Source organism: Mixophyes fleayi, chromosome 1, assembly GCF_038048845.1.
Source record: "Mixophyes fleayi isolate aMixFle1 chromosome 1, aMixFle1.hap1, whole genome shotgun sequence".
NCBI lineage: Eukaryota > Metazoa > Chordata > Amphibia > Anura > Limnodynastidae > Mixophyes > Mixophyes fleayi.
Window position 1 is genome coordinate 203,840,911 of NC_134402.1, and position 17,886 is coordinate 203,858,796.

A 17,886-nucleotide genomic window follows, 5' to 3' on the forward strand; every position below is an offset into this window, starting at 1 on the left:
TGTGGTCATACATTTGGGGCGTGGCAATGCGACATTGGGGCGTGGCTAGCACTAGGTCCTGAATTCACCAGAGCGTCACATATGTCCCAGCACTCCTGAATTTTAAGACATCTAGCACCACAGTGTAGTATACAAAGAATGCAGTGTGTACACAAAGAGTTCAGTCCTTTACATTGGGCACGACACTCACCAAAAATTTCCATTGTCCCTACTAGAATCACAACATTTCACACACTCTGCTGCTCTCTCCTACCTGTTCTTCTCACTTTCACCACCTGTGACTCCCCTTTTTTATTTATACTGTTTCTCTCCCCTTTTTTATTTATTCTGTGCTTCTCTCCATTTTTTTATTTATTCTGTGTTTTTCTCCCCTTTTTTATTTATTCTATGTTTCTCTCCCCTTTTTTATTTGTTGTTTCTCTGCCCTTTTTTATTTATTGTTTCTCTCCCCTTTTTTATTTATTGTTTCTCTCCCCTTTTTTATTTATTGTTTCTCTCCCCTTTTTTATTTATTCTCAGCCTCTCTCCCCCGTTGTTTTACTCCCCCTTCTTAATAGCACTGTCCCTTTCCTCCCCTTAGCTCTCTATTTCTTTACTCACCTCCTGTCAGCTTCTTTCTTTTTCTCTTCTTCTTTTCTGTCTTCTCTTCTTTCTTCACAGTCAGTGTGAATAGAGAAGAGGAGAGGAGGGATGCGGCGCCGCGGTCACGTGAGTATTTTTTTTTTCTTTTTTATTGGTCCAGCTCCCCCCACCAACGAACCGACCCCCCCCCCCCCCCAGCCGCGGAAAAAGAAAAAAAAATACATTGAAAAAATCGCAAGATAAAAAAAAAGAAAGAAAAATTAAAAATTAGAACCGAGGGCCCAGGCCGGGCCCCCTGGCAAGCCCGGGCCCGGGTAAAATGTACCCGCTCCCCCCCCCCTCTCCACGGTCCTGGGATGGAATCCCAAGTGGGAGAAATTGGGATGTCAATCTGTAGAATCTGAGACGCAGAGTTCCGTAGTTCCAACCAGAATGGGGCAAGCTTGTGGCATTGCCACCAAATATGGAGGAAGGACCCTTCCGACGAACATCCTCTCCAACATTAGCTGGATGAGTCCGGAAAGATTTTTTGTAATCTGATCGGGACCAAGTACCATCGATAAAGACGCTTATAGGCATTTTCTTTCAGCTTCACACAGATTGAGCTAGAGGCCGTGTTGGACTTTATTTCATCCCAATCCTCTCTATGCAAGGGGCCTCCCAGATCCTCCTCCCAAGCTCGCTCAAGGGAATCTTGGGCGTCTGAATCAGGGACTCTCAGCTCTCCATATAGCAGAAATATAAGGCCATTGGTAGAAGATCGCCAGAGGAAAAGTGACTCGAATGAGGTCAATGGCCTGATTCTTAAAGATAATTTAGTGGTGGAATGAAAATTTCTTAGTTGTAGGTATTGAAAAAAAAAGTGTTGGGAATATTGAATTTGGTTTTTATGTCTTCGAATGAGGGAAAAGAAGTGTCTTTACTGATATCATTAAGATAGTAAACATCGTTCCTTTTCCAAAATTCAAAGGACGAAACTATACCTGGTGGAAAATCTGGGTTATCAAAAAGAGGAACAATTGGACTAGGAGCCAGGGCGAGATTAAACTTTGTGTTTGTTCGGTCCCAGATAGAGAGCGAATGCGATACAATTGGGTGATAAAGAGCGGGCTGAGGACGTTTAGTGCGAGGGAGCCACAGGAGAGAGGAAACGGAGGAAACACCCAAGCTTTCGGTTTCGATCGAGACCCAAACTCTGGAGGAGCCCGGGGAGTTCCATAAAATACTTTGGGCAAGTTGCGCTGCCAAGAAATAGTTTTTAAAATTGGGGACTCCCAAACCACCCTCCCGTGTCGACCTTTGTAGGAAAAGGAGCTGAACTCTTGAACGTTTTCTACCCCATATGAATTGTGAAGTATAATGTTGCAAACATTTTAATACATAAGGGGGGATGCGTATGGGAAGGGCTTGAAAAAGATATAATAACCTGGACAAAATGTTAATTTTGACTGCATTGATTCGCCCTATCCAGGAAATGAGGTATCAGATTTAATTTGGGATAGTAGTTTAGGATAGTTAGCTTGGAAAAGATGACTATATTGTTTGGTTATGTAGATACCTAAATATTTTATCTTTTTTTGGTGCCATTTGAAGGGCAATCAAGAGTTTCTGTTTTTTGTGGATTGATTTTGTATCCAGAGATGTAACTGTAGGTTTTGATGTCTGCGAGAAGGGGAGGAAGAGAAACAACGGGATCCGAGAGAGTTAAAAGAACATCGTCGGCATATAATGATATTTTATGTTCGAATTTCCCTGTTTTAACTCTGTGTATCGTCCCGTTAGATCAGATTTTTGCCGCTAATGGTTCAATTAACAGGGCAAATATTAAAGGGGAAAGTGGGCATCCCTGCCGTGTCACATTAGAAATTGAAAATGGGGAAGAGGCAACTCCGTTGGCCACTACCGTTGCTCTGGGAGACTGATATAAAACTAACAGGCCATCTAAAAATTTACCAGAGAAACCCATTGACCCCAAAACTCTAGACATAAAGGTCCAAGAGATGCGATCAAACGCTTTTTCGGCATCAAGTGCCGTGATCAATGACGGTAATTTACCGGAGTGAATCGAATATATGAGGTCAATAGCCCGTCTGGTGTTGTCTATTGCTTGATGGCCTGGTATAAATCCGACCTGATCTGGGTGGATCAGGGAGGGGAGAAGATTGTTCAAGTGGTTAGCTAAAATTTTGGCATAGATCTTGAGGTCCACGTTTAGTAAGGATATAGGCCTATAACTGGGACAGGAGGTAGGATCTTTATCTGGTTTTGGTATAACAACGATAGTGGCCAAGGTCGTCGCCTCATTAAAAGATGAACCCATTAAGATATTGTTAAAGAAATCTGCATTATGTGGGGCAAGGTCTATGGCAAATTTCTTATAATATTGCGCCGTGAATCCATTGGGGCCTGGAGCCGATGATGATTTCATCATTTATATCGCTGAGACTGTTTCTGTCTGGGTGATATCCGCATTTAAAAAAGCGATATCAGTGTCTGAAAGATGTGAGAGAGATGACAAAAAAGATGTAATTTCTGTATCAAGAGATTCGACAGAGGATGAAGTCTCAGGGAGATTGTATAATGCTTTGTAATAATCATGGAATTCTTGAGCGATTTGCACCGGGTCATACATAGGTTGCGAGTTAGGAGATTTTTTGAGTTTTGTAATCTGTCCTCGAGATTTTTTCTGTGGCAGTTTTTTGAGAGTATTCGCTGCTCTGTGAGAAAGAATTGCATATAACTGAACTCTTACTGCAGAAATTTGTGTAAGTAATGTCGTGAATGGGTGAAGTTTATGTTGATCAAGAAGGGAGGTTAGTTTAGTCTCAAGGGAAAGAATTTCTTGAGATGCTAATTTTCTAGCTGCCGAAGTTTTACTTATCAATCTACCTCGAATGGTAGCCATATGAGCTTCCCATAAAATGCCTGGGGCAATATCCTCTGAAGTATTTAATTCAAAATATTCTTTGATTGCATCCTTAATTTCTTGATGAGTCGACTGGGCCAACAAAAGGGAGTCCTCAAGATGCCAACGACGAGAACGTGGAGCTAATTTTATTAAATCAAGAGTAATATGTACTCCGGCATGGTCTGTCCAGGTAAGCGGGGAGATTCCTGCATATAATATTGTTTGGGTGAGGGGATGAGAGACAAATATCATATCTATGCGGTAGTAACTACCATGTGGGGCAGAGTAATGTGTAAAGTCTTTTGCATCAGCGTTTTTCAGACGCCAGGTATCATGTAGCGCTAAATTGCGTATGCATGTTAATAAGGACTAGGGGCTAGATTTACTAAGCTGCGGGTTTGAAAAAGTGGGGATGTTGCCTATAGCAACCAATCAGATTCTAGCTATCATTTTATAGAAGGTACTAAATAAATGAAAGCTAGAATCTGATTGGTTGCTATAGGCAACATCCCCACTTTTTCAAACCCGCAGCTTAGTAAATCTGGCCCTAGGAGTCTTTTGAGAAAGAGGGAGGAGATTTTTGGCTGCAAGAACCAGAGGACCTATCTAATGTTGGATGTAAGATGGTGTTAAAATCTCCAGCGAGGATTATATGACCCTGTGCAAGGCGCCCAATACGATTAAACACATCTGAGAAAAAGGTGCTTTGGCCCTGATTTGGTGCATAAAGAGAGATAAGTGTGACTTGTTCAGAGCGGAGTGTGCCTATCAGAATCAGATATCGGCCCTCTGGGTCAGAATGTGATTTGGTTAGGAGAAAGGGAACCCTGTTGTGTATTAAAATTGCTACTCCACATTTCTTGCAATCCACAGAGGCAAAAAACGTTTGAGTATAAAGCATACTTTGGAAACGAGTATGCTGTCCTCTGGGGTGGGTCTCCTGAAGGAAAACTATGTTGGCTCTCTCTCCTGCAGGCTACCAATACCACCGCACACTTAGTAGGCGAGTTCAGGCCGTTAACATTAATTGAGAACACCTTGAGCGTCATGGGTGTTGGAGAGTGATTCCTATATAATAGCAGCAAGAATTTTTTTTAAAAAACATAAACAAATTGGGAACAGAAATAAGCATCATTCCACCTGGTGTTTTGAGAGGGGGAAGGGGAGCAAGGAAGGAATCCACAGGTAAGAGAAAGAAGAGAGGAGAGATGAGAAGGAGGCCTAAATAGACCATAACCCTCAGAGAGGAGAGCCCCTGATAGGGCTTTCAAAGAAATAACACAATGAAAAAAATACATTGCAATACTAGTAAGGGTGCTTGTGGGGGGTGGTAAATTTAGTGAGGTATTAGTTGGCCATACGAGGGCCCGTGAGAGACTGTCCAGCTCAGTTGGCTGGTGTAATTAGAACATTATTGTAGTGAGTAATTGACCAGAGGGGAGCGGGCCATGTGGAATCCCTGTACCAAATGATCCAGGGATTGTCTGAGCGATTGTGCACTCAAGAAGAAGCTGCGAAGTCCTCACAACCCACTCAGAGTTCCGCCTGCGAACCTAAGATGAATTTGCCAGATCGCTTCACCGGAAATAGATCCCTGTTCTGGAATTTCAGGGAGAGCTGCAAGCTTTATTTCCGGTTGAGACCCCGCTCCTCCGATTCAGAGAAACAAAGAGTCGGGATTATTATTTTCCTCCTACAAGGTGACCCCCAGTCCTGGGCTTTTTCTTTGCCACAGACCAGTCCTGCCATGCAGTCCGTAGACGCTTTCTTTGAGGCATTAGGTCTACTATATGATGACCCGGATCGAATGGCCTCTGCAGAAGCTCATCTACGGGCCTTGAAACAAGGCCAGCGGTCGGCAGAGGAATATTGAGCTGAATTCCGTAGATGGTCACCTGATAGTGAATGGAATGACCCTGCCTTACCTAGCCAGTTCCGTCTCGGCCTGTCAGAAAAGATTAAAGATTCTCTGGTGCAATACCTCTCTCCTACCTCTCTGGAGGATCTGATGCACCTCTCCATTAAAATCGACAGGAGATTTAAAGAGCGGAAAACCGAAAAGGAGGCATCTTCACCTCCATCCTCCTGCATTCCTGTTTCCACGGATGGTGAGGAACCCATGCAATTAGGAGCGTATCGTCTCTCCCCTGAGGAAAGAGACAGGAGTCGATCACAGGGCTTATGTCTCTATTGCGGCACAAAAGGCCACTTCTCCCGTTCCTGCCCGAATAAGCCGGGAAAAGAGCATGCCTAGGGAACGAGGGTAAAGTTCACCTAGGTCTGCAGATTGTCTCCCCGAAAAATGCTGTATTGATCCCTGCACAGCTCACGTTCAGTGCTCGTTCTGTGGACCTGTCGGTCTTCATTGACAGTGGAGCTGCAGGTAACTTCATTGACTTCGAGTTTGCCCGCTCTGCTGGAATTCCACGGGTTAAACTCAAATCTGCCATCACGGTATGTGGTTTAGATGGCACTCCATTGCCAGGCAGTAAGATTACCTGGGAGACCCCGTCACTACAATTGAACATCGGAGCTCTCCACTCGGAATCCATAGTCTTCCGCCTTATCGAATGCCCATCAGTTCCTTTGATTCTGGGCCACCCTTGGCTATTCCGCCATAACCCTGTCATAGATTGGGTAAAAGGAGAGATTGTCCAGTGGAGCCCTTATTGTACTCAGTCTTGCTTGACACTACCCCTGCGTGTGATTCAGCCTATTCCGGAGCAGCTTCCTTCACACTATCATGACTTCTGGGATGACACTCTACCACCCCACCGGGATTTTGACTGTGCCATTGACCTCATTCCGGGTTCAAAATTACCCAAGGGTTGCTTGTACTCTCTCTCCGGTCCAGAGACCCAATCCATGCAAGAATATATTGACGAAAACTTGGAGAAAGGCATCATCAGGCCATCCAAGTCCCCATTAGGAGCAGGGTGCTTCTTTGTATACAAGAAGGACGGGGGACTCAGACCCTGTATCGATTACCGAGGGCTGAATCTTATTACGGTTAAAAATACCTATCCCCTTCCTCTCATATCCGTACTTTTTGACCAATTAAGAGGTGCAACTATCTTCACAAAAATCGATCTTCGTGGTGCCTATAACCTCATACGTATTAGAGCTGGTGATGAGTGGAAGACGGCATTCAACACGCTCTCGGGCCACTACGAATATCTGGTCATGCCATTTGGCCTTAGTAATGCCCCTGCAGTATTCCAGGATTTGATTAATGAGGTGTTACGTGAGTTTCTGGGACACTTCGTTGTTGTTTACTTGGACGACATCCTCATATTTTCTGAATCGTTATCTGTACATCAGGGTCACGTCAGACAAGTCCTACAGAAATTGCGAGAACACCATCTCTACGCTAAACTCGAGAAATGCGAGTTAGAGGTCCAGAAGGTATCCTTCCTAGGTTATATCATCTACTCAGAAGGTTTCTCCATGGACCCAACCAAGGTCCAAGCAATCCTGGACTGGGTACAGCCGAATAACCTCAAGGCGGTTCAGAGATTCCTGGGATTTGCCAATTATTACAGGAGATTTATTGGCGGCTTTGCTGATATTGTGGCTCCTATCGTTACCTTGACCCGCAAGGGAAGCGACCCAGCTAATTGGTCTCCACAAACAATAATGGCATTTGAAACCCTGAAGAAAGCCTTCGTGTCTGCTCAGGTCCTTACACATCCGAATCCTAAAGTACCATACTCACCGTCTACATCCATGTGCCTATTTTCCCCGTCAGTTCTCTTCAGCGGAAACCAACTATGATGTTGGAAATCGAGAACTGTTAGCAATTAAATGGGCCTTTGAGGAATGGCGACATTGGTTGGAAGGCGCTGCACATCAGGTCTCCGTTATAACGGATCATAAAAATCTACAGTATATACAGTTGGCCAAACGACTGAACCCTCGACATGCCCGTTGGTCACTGTTCTTCACCCGTTTTAACTTTATAATCACCTATCATCCAGGTTCTAAAAATGTTCGGGCAGACGCCCTGTCCAGAAGTTTCCTGGCACATCATACTCCGGTCTCTAGCCCAGAGCCTATTGTTCCCATGTCCGTGATTCATGCTGGGTTAACCCAAGACCTAAGTTGCATTCTACAAAGATTTCAGAAATTGGCTCCTGATAATACTCCAGTAGGATGCTTGTTTGTCCCAGTACATCTTAGGAAGGCAGTCCTTGCGGAAGCACACAATAATCAGACCGCTGGACATCCTGGAGTCTTCAAAACGTTGGAAATTCTTTCACGTACGGTATGGTGGCCATCTTTATCTGCTGACGTCAAGGATCACGTCCGGTCTTGTGAAGTTTGTGCCAGAAACAAAATTCCTAGGACTCGTCCGGTAGGCCAGTTGGTTCCTTTGGCCATTACTGCAAAACCATGGACGCATTTGTCCATGGACTTTATAGTGGATCTGCCTATCTCTACAGGACACAATACCATCTGGGTCGTGGTAGACCGGTTTAGTAAGATGTCTCATTTCATTCCATTAACCAGACTCCCTTCTGCTCGAGATTTGGCCATCTTATTTATTCAGCACATTTTCCGGCTCCATGGACTTCCTACTGACATTGTTTCTGATCGGGGGTCTCAGTTCATAGCCCTGTTTTGGAGATCCTTCTGTACCCTTCTCGGAATCAAGGTCAGTTTGTCATCCGCATATCACCCTCAATCAAATGGGCAAACTGAGAGGGTTAACCAGTCCTTGGAGAAGTTTTTACGTTGCTACACATCAGAGTTCCATGACAACTGGTCCTCCTTGTTACCCTGGGCGGAATTTGCCTACAATAATTCCTGTCACTCATCCACCAAAACCTCTCTGTTTTTTTGCAATTATGGTTTTCACCCCAGGTCCAACTCTTTAAATTCACTCAAGTCCGTTGGTACCCAGGAGATCCGCTCCACTGCCAATGATCTCAGAGTTGTCTGGAAGAAGGTCCAATCATCATTAAGACTAGCCTCATTTGTGGCAAAAAAAAATTCGGACCGCCATCGTACCATCTGCTCCCTCAAGGTGGGCCAGAAAGTTTGGTTGTCTACAAAAAATATCAGGCTTAGACAGCCTTGTAAGAAGTTGGGCCCTAAGTTCATCAGGCCATTTTCTATCGTTAAGCAGGTTAATTCTGTTGCCTTTAGGCTAAAAAATCTGAGCTCCTTAAGAATCCCCAACACATTTCACTGTTCTTTATTGAAGCCGGTATTATATCCTAGTCAAATCCAATCTTCAAGTTTGCCTGAGAGAAATTCAAACAGACCACCAAGATACGTTGTTCAGAAGATCTTGGATTCTAAAAAAGTGCAAGGTCAGGTGCACTTCCTAGTGCAGTGGAGGAATCGTGGGTTAGAAGAGCGGTCTTGGATTCCCCGGAGACAACTCCATGCTCCTAAACAACTGAAGGAGTTCTTCAGGAAATTTCCAAGGAAACCCGGGTGTCGGAGTGCCTTAACCCCTCCTCAAGGGGGGGTATTGTCACGAGCCGCGGCGTACTCACAGCTGCCGCGGCTCGCATCTGGCCCCCTCTGGCGTCCCAGCCGTCACCTTGATGACCGGGGCGTCACTTCCGGATCCTGGACGACCGTGCGGTCGGAAGCTTTGTGCCCTGCGCTGCATCCCGGCAACGGAGGAAGCCGGGCGCGCATGCGCAGAAGTTAAACTAACCTGTGGCTTGATGTAACAAGCCTGTGGGCTGATTAATGCGTGGTACATTAATCATGCAGGGGGCTGTGTGTGATTCAGAGCTAGGCTCTGATTGGTGGCCACTAGTATTTAAGGCAGTGAGGTCTGCAGCCTCACTGCCGGTTATAGCTTCTGCTACCCAGTCTGCTGACCTGCTTTGTTCCTGTTCCTGTCTATTGAACTTCTAATGATTCTCTGTGTATGACCCTTGGCTTGGATTTGGACTTTGCTTGTGAATCTCGTGAGCCTAACCTCTGGCTTGAATACCGACCTCCCTGTCTGCTCGTGACCCTTTACCCCAGCTTGTATACTGGTACTGTTGTCTGCTGCCGGCCCCTGACCTCTGCTTGGATTCCACTCTGCTTGCCTGGGTTCTCCCCAGCCGGTACACACTTCACGACCCTCTGTCAGTACGCAGCCCAGTCTGTCCCCACCATTAGGGGATCCAGTGAACACCTGACTGGCAGAGTAGACTCCGGGTTGTGTTGTGCCGGCTGTAGGGGTTCCTTACAGTTATTAGGTTTCCCAATGGCTAAACGAGAAAAAAAAAAAAACCAAAAAAAACCAGTGTTCTTGTAACATAGGAGGACACATGGTAATCAGCGTGTTAGACCCTGAGTCCCAAATGAAGGAGGATGGGATCTTTTAGAGGCCTTCAAAAGTTCACGATCAGTCTGAAGCCGCAGGAGATCTTGCAGGCCGTCGTTCCACCGTTGTCCAGTCAGGAGGAGGTTCCAAATCAGATCTTGAGGGATTACTACGTGTTGTAGAAGACGTGGGGTCTGGAAGAATCTTGAGTTTAGCAAGGATATCTTGCCCTTGAGGTAAGGATTTGGCGTATAGGATAGAATTCCCTGTAAACACTTGTAGATGGAATGGAAATTCCCATCTATATCTGAAGTTGTGTTGACGGAGTATTCGCGTCACAGGCTGTAAATCTCTGCGTTTCTGGATAGTGGAAGGAGCCAGATCTTGAAATATCTGAAGTTGCATATCTTGGAAGTTGATCGTATCTTTGGACCTAACTGCGTTAAGTATTTTTCTTTCGTTTGTGAGTAATGAAGACGTACGATGATGTCTCGCGGCCTTTGATCAGCAATTGGTTTAGCTCTGAGAGCTCGATTTGCACGATCCATCAGAATGTCACTGTCTAGAAGATCTGGAAGCAAATGTTTGAAGAGGCTAGAGAGGAAGTCAGGTATGGAAGAGATAACAATCAACTCTGGCACATGACGGATCCTCAAATTATTTCGCCGAGATCTATTCTCTTGGTCTTCTTGTTTCTCTTTCACCGAGTCCACCTCAGAGCGAAGCAGCGCTAGTTCTCGCTCAAAGGACGTTTGAGCTCCACACAATTCATCCATCTTTGATTCAAGACTGTCCGTTCTAGTGCCGAGAGCTGCAATTTCTGATTTGAATTCAACAATCGCTTTCTTAAGTTCCTGCTGGAAAGTAAGTTTAATGTCATGCGCTAGATTAGTTATAGCTGCCTGAACTGTGGGGGTCTATGTCCAGCTGAGAGGTAGGATTTGAAGAGCAAGATTGATCAGATGGCGATGAGGAGGTTGACACCTTCCGAGAAGCGGATGTGAATATAGAAGCTGTATTTCAAGTTCTTTTCAAGGTTTTAAAATCTGCTGTTTTTCTTTTATGTATATCCTGTTCCTCTCAGATCTCAAAGGAGAAGAAAAATAAATGAAATAAAATATTAAAAAAAAAAAATTAAATGAAGTTGGAGGGGGTAGAAAAAGAAGAATGGACTCTGGTCATGTATGTAGAGATGGTTGAAGCATTCCGGTTAAATCATCTTGACCCCTCAGGCTCACAGGCTCATTGAGAATTTACATTGAATTTCTCGCTACTGGGTTCTAAAAGTGTTGTTCAGAATATCAGTCATAGGTGCTGATAATGTAGCAGGAAATATAATATACATAAGATGTAATTTCTGTAAGTAGCCACTGGGTGGCAGCAGAGTTTCACACTGTGAGGTGAAACAGAGGTGAAGGTGAGCCACTTGGGAAAAGAAAAGAAAAGGGTGTACTCACTGTTCACTGAAGGGTTCAGGTGAACAAAGACGATCAGTCAGGCAGGACCTATCAATTTCTGCCCAGGAGGAGATCCCAGCACTGCAGATGCAGGGATTCACAGGGAGGAGACAGGAGAACAACGCTGGGCCGTTCCGCTGAACACAGACCTCACTGCAGATAAGTTGCCTCATCCAGGGTCACGGGAGCAGGCTCTCCAGGGCCAATTTGCGGGGGCAGTCACCCTAAGCCGCGGTTGATAGTGATGTGCTCCAGTTCAAGCAGTAACTCTGCTGGCAGCGTTGGGTCTGACCGAATGGCTGCAGCTGGCTAAGTGTTGTGTTAAGCTTCTGTCTCCGCTCCAGTCTCTGCTGTGGTGGGTCAGTTTTTTCATATGAGGCTGGGAAGCCCAGAATGTCTCATGGCAGACAGCCAGAGGTACTCGCTCCGTTCCTGCTAGGTTGGCGGGAAGACAGGCTGCAGCTCAGTCGCGGTGTTTAGATCTGCCTAGCGAGGTCAGAGGGCTGAGATGACCCGTATAGAGTTTGTATTTCTTATTTTCCACAATTTTGTGGTCAGGCTTGAGTGTTTATGGCTCAAAAACTGGATTTTGGGGCAACGCTGGGTCGGAGCTAGTATGGTGCACGTCCTGCAGCTATGGCGTCCAGACCACGCCCCCTGGCGCATACCATTTTTATTCGTAAGTCGGGAAAGAGCCCAGACTTGGTTTCTTTGTATAGGCCCATTACCTTGTTAAAACTTATTTTCTTTTAGCAAACAGATTACAATCTATTATGCCGGATATGTTTACCTCACATAAAATGGGTTTTACCCGGGATAGATATTCAGTAAACGGGGTTAGGACTGCAATAGCGGCCATTTTGGCCGGGTCTGCTAAAGTAAAAAAAAAAATTCAAATATTGTCTTAAGCCTCGATGCTGAAAAGGCTGTTAACAAGGTCTCTTAGCAACATCTTCATTTAGTACTGGAAACAAGGTCTTTGGACAAGAATATTTAGAGATTATTATTAGATAGATTAATAGATTATTAGATTCCTTTATAGTAATCCAAAACTTTTTCTCTTTATTATTGGGCACACATAACAATGAAACAGGGCACTAGACAGGGTTGCCCCCTTTCACCACTTTTGTTTAACCTGGCACTCGACCCTCTTCTTTGTATTATACAAACCCATCTTCAATTATCTGGGATAAGGGCAGGTAGTCAGGAAATTAGATTGGTTGCATTTGCTAATGATCTGTTGTTGTTTTTATCTGACCCCCACCTAACATTGTCTGTATTATTGATATAATCAGCGAATATGGAAGAGTATCAGGGTGATCAACTAGTCAAAGCCAGTTGCAATGTCATTGGGTTTAGAGTATAGAACATTATTGATCAGGTCGTATTTTTTGTCTTGGGCTAATAGATCTATCATCTTTCTTGGCTTCCAATTGCCAAAGAACATTCATGAGCTGTATAGTCTCAACATGAATAGAGTGGTTAAAACGGCAGTGGATGAAATGGCCAATTGGAAATACTTAAGGCTCTTTGCTTTGGGTCGAGTCACTCTAATTAAAATGATAGTGCTTCTTAAAGTATTGTATCCATTACAAATGTTGCCTATATTATTTCACTATCAGATGAAATGAGACTGAATAGAGAATTTAGAAACTGTATATGGAAATCTAAGCGGCCTAGAATAAGCCTACTTAAGCTCTAGTGAAGTATGTCAGAGGGTGGCATTAATTTTTCCCAATTTAAAACTATACGGTTATGCAGGAACTTTAAGATTTATTAGAGATTGGTTACATTTTGGTAATACTTTTGCAAATTATGATTTGGAACAATCATTCCTTTCTGGTGTAAGCCTGATTGTTGTCTTCATCTCCATAAACAAAAAATTATAAGGGATAGTGTGGATAATTCAATTTTGATGACAGTCTGAACAGCCTGGCATTTTATTCATTGTTAGTTTCAATTGAACATCAATTATTCATTGTATTTACCCTTTTTGCATAACCCAGATTTTCAATCTGGTCATGCCCTTCATCCTTTTAATTATTGCTATGTGTGGGGCATTAAGTGTGTTAAATTATTGGTTAACGTTCCTTCACAGGTTTCTCTTACTATACATCAAATTTTGGATAAATTTGAACTTCCGCACTCACAGGTATTTGCAATATTTCAGGATAGACATGAAAGTTAAAGTTTTTACATCCTGCTGACTGGAGTAACGACCTAGATCGGTTCTTAGACAGGCCATGTTCAGGTAGGAAAGCTATCTCAGTACACTATAAATTCCTGATAAGCTCCTTTGAGTGTGCCAAAACATCTTCAGGGTTATCCCATTGGTAGTATGTTTTTCCTCATATTTCAGTTGATGCAAATCTTAAGACATTAGTATATTTACTCAACACTCTATCTTGTAGCTCTTATAGAGAAATGTTTCAACTCTGGAGTTGGCGGTCCTGGTATTTACTCCTAAGACATTTGGGACGAAAAGAGGAAACAGTAAATTGCTATTGATTGTTTCTGCGGTTGCCAGAAAAAGTATATTGCAGATGTGGACTCAAGAATCTTCACCATCTCTGGCAATGTTTAAAACTAAGTTGTTTCATATTTTTAGGATGGACTGATTGGAATCTTTCTTGTGTAAAGAAAACCTGACTAAAGGATTCTTTCAGCTTTGGGAAAGTTACATTGACTCATTGCCTATTTCTATCAAAGGTCAAATACAGTCCTGCTTTGGTTTAACATCATGGTATGAGTCCAGAATATTGGCAAATGACCCCCCTATTGATTTTACGAGTATTTTTTTTAAAATTGTTCTAAATTTGCTATATTTTGTCGAACCTGGGTACCAAGGATTTTGTAACTAGAGATTACTAATTTAAAGATTGTATGCCTCTAAACTTGTTGAATATTAAGTATCTAGATCTCTCGATGCCTTATAAGTTTTTAAGTATTTTAATATTTACGATAATGTAAATGGTTGACTATACTGTCCTTTACCTTCTGTGCTTATTGGTTGTACACGGTTAGATCACTTATAAATAACTTATTTGTGGCTGGATCATGTAGAAATAATTTATTGTAGAAATGTATTTCAATTAGTTGTGCAGGCACCAATATATAGCGTTGCAAGTGCATTTATCGTGTTACATTGGGATCTGTTTTGTATGGTAATGTCTTGTTTGGGGTTTTGTAACTTTGCTAGAGGAAATCTCCAATTAGACATAAGTTGGGAGGCAGTCTGTTTTACTGATAGCAGGAAATACTAAGTAAGTCTGTTCAATGTGAGTGACCAGCAATTGAATACACAACAGGGAATTGTTACTTGTGTGCAGATCTTGTTAGACAAACAGGAAACCTAGCAATGTAGACAGCACGTAATGTAGGATATCACAGATAAGTGTAAATTTTGTTAAGTATAAATTGCATTTAAATCCATGTTTGGGGAAACATATTGCATCTTGATACTAAAAATAATTCAGACTTCTTGGGGCCAGCAAAAGAGCTCAGGGGGCTGGCTTACCCCCTACTAAGCTGTATAAAACAGCACTGGTTTGTACTGATATGTATCATTATTGTTTCTTCTGACCTCTTGATCACTGGTACCTTCAACCAGTATGAACTGTCCTTGTTAGGACTACTGGAGCTAAATAAACATCTCTTACTTCAAAGACCTGCTTGACAACATCTTCCATGCTGAAATTTCTGTGATCTACAGATTAGACCCAACTCTAATCCATTACCACCTGTTCTGAGGTTTGGACCCAGCTTTCCGGTACCACCGCTCTGCCCGCTACCCAGCAACTCTGGTCAGTGTGATAGGCCAGGGGGGATTCATCCACAGCAACCTTGATCCATAGGAAGAGGTCAGGGGTACCAGCCCAGGTACACCAGCAACGGGGTACACTAGCAGCAACAGTTACCCAGAAGGAACGCGGTCCTGGATGCCGTTAAGGAGTACAGTGGTGGCAGTAGCTTAAGCTCCTCCTACTGTGGTTAGAGGGCGCATTTAGGATAAAAAAAAGGGAACGGTGACAAAGTAAGCCCAGCTGGTTCCCAGGGTGACCTAGGCGGTCCATCCTGTCACACACAGTTTTTTATGTATTTTTGCCTCTGCAAATAAACAATTAAAAAAAAAAGAAGTGGGCAGTGCTTTACAAAAGAGGGTGTATTGAGGACTGGGTTTGCATATTTTGACCCAAGTTAACATATCTAAATTTTGTGAGGTATGCAGGGGAAATTTACTGATAATACTTCCATGAGCAATGATCAATGACTAGTCCCAGCTGGGCTCAATGATAAGCATCATGGAATGAGGAGCAACACCAAAGAAACCATAGGTGCCTATTGCTAACCTGCAATGAACTTGATCATTAGTCATGAAAAGTATGAACTGTCAGTTTTACTGCAATTTGCACTGTTCTCATCACACATGTATATGCCAATTCTAATCATTAATTTAAATTATATTTGCATTGAAAAACAAATTCTGTTTCATTAATAGAACTTGAAGTTGCCAGACTAAGTACGGATGTGAGTTTGGAAGATCTAAAATTTCCACAGAATTTGGGGCATGGTAGTTCTATTCAACTGTCTTCAAATACACTTAGACAAAATGGACGCAATGGTAAGTAAATGTAACACAACAGTTTTTTTACTAATTGATTCAATACATATATATTTTTATGTGAGTAGTATTGTGAGTAGTATGTTCTTAATATTTCACAACAATCTATATAAGACTACTTAATATAAATTTAAATTATATTTAAATTTTCTCCTCCGTGAGTGTTGATGCCTCACTTCCTGCCATGTCCCCTCTGATAGAAATATAGACAGTGAACACTGTGAACTTTTGCCAGCACAAGTTTGCATGGCTGAAGAACACACTGTTAGTGGAGAAACCATGTTTGTCCATCGGGTTTTCTGACTGAGGTTCTTTAAAGCCAAGGGACCAGGTAGCAAGAGGAATGAATTATACAGGATGAATTTCACCAAAAATATATTTCTTTTCTATTTACTCATGTTTTAATTAGTTAAAAGTGATTCCACATATGGTGAAATAGTGTTACTATATTGTTGTGTTATTTCCAACAATGCACCCCCCTTCCCCTTTTTATGATGTCCTTCCGCTACCCCCTCCCCTTTTTGCTTTCTGTATCCCCTATTTTTTCAAAATCAATAAAAATACTATTAAAGTTAAAAAAAGTGATGCCACAAAAAAGGGAAATACGGTATCATTAAACTTTTTTTTGTGTGCCTAAATGTTTCTGTTCTTTCACCGATTGTAATTGTCACTTATGTCCATTTAAAATAAAAATAAAAAGATTAAAAAAACCTTCTTTTTTTTTTTAAATATTGCATTCTATTTAATTATCCAGAATATGTGCTTGAGTGATAGAGTCATAGTCATTTTAGTTTTATAATGGCCTTTCAAGGAAAATTCTCGCTACTATGATTACCAGTCACAGCTGCAAACCTACTACATATAAGGGGATATCATATTACAGTACATATTTATTGTGGAGCCACTATTGCCCTTTTTTGTAGGTATACTGTATCAAGTGATAAATTTGGTTCAGTAAACTATTACGTTATATGACTTTTCATATGCCTCAATATGCCTAGTCTTAAATGACCCGATAGGATGTTACTAACATCATACTAAATCTGTCTAACTACCAAAATAAGATATATAATTTGATTTATACTAATATATTCAGCTATCATCATAAGATTTATACCTGGATAAATATGTACTGTAAAATGTAAAATGATTATTCTTTATATTTATCACTGAGTATACTAAACTATCTGTACCAATATATTATGAAGAGCAAAAAAGTTTTATCATTTAAAGCTAAATCTATAACATAAAGAGGAGGCATAATCACATTCCTAAAATAGAAATCGTCATTCCATACTCTTAGCTTTAAAATGAAAATTAGGAATAGAGAACTATTATTCGTTGATAGCCCAAATGATGCTACTTGTTATGATTAATTGAAACCAATTTGGGTGTATAAAACTGATTTAGTACTAGTGGTTTTAAGAGAGAGATATGAAAAGAGTTTGGTACCTTGAAGTAAGATGGTAAATGTAGTTTGTAGGACACTGGATTGATGACCCGGGAGATGTTAAACAGTCCAATAAAGCAAGGAGCGAATTTCATAGATGGAGCTCTGAGGCATAGATTGCGAATAGACAGCCAGATTCTGTTGCCAGGTGTCACCTAGTTATCACTGGAAATTTCACTGACTGGTATTAGCGCAACTAAACAGGGAGCCGCAGAATCTAGCGCACCCCGTTGTTCACCAGAGACCCCCGCAAGGAGGTATGGACTTGACTGCTTGAGGTGCACAGGTCGCGGTTCTCCCAGATAATCACCAGTGCAGTGATGAGAGAAGAATAGTCGGACAGTCTGGATCAGAACCAATGGTACCACAGTACAACGGAGATAATCAGGAGAGTAGTCAGGAATGGGCTAGAGGTCAAAACCAGAAAAAATAGAGCAGTACAAAATGGAATCCACAGGGAAGGTCAATTACAAGCAGGATCAGGAACCAAGTAGCAATAGAACAAACAGGAACACTGGAGCAGGATGAACCAGTACTCTGGGACCCTAATAGTGCCAGAGTGAGGTTAAAATAGAAGGAAGTACCTCCTGA

The 17,886-nt window shown here is 42.4% G+C and overlaps 1 protein-coding gene across 9 annotated transcripts in view; it reads left to right on the forward strand.

The window, feature by feature from the left end:
- The window catches only part of ADGRL3 (adhesion G protein-coupled receptor L3), a 958,921-nt gene that overhangs the window by 532,081 nt on the left and 408,954 nt on the right, over positions 1-17,886 (forward strand). For all 9 annotated transcript variants that reach the window (XM_075204791.1, XM_075204784.1, XM_075204783.1 and 6 more), the window contains one exon: positions 15,723-15,845. In XM_075204791.1, coding sequence (XP_075060892.1) covers positions 15,723-15,845 — 123 coding nt within the window. The remainder of the gene's footprint in view (positions 1-15,722; positions 15,846-17,886) is intronic.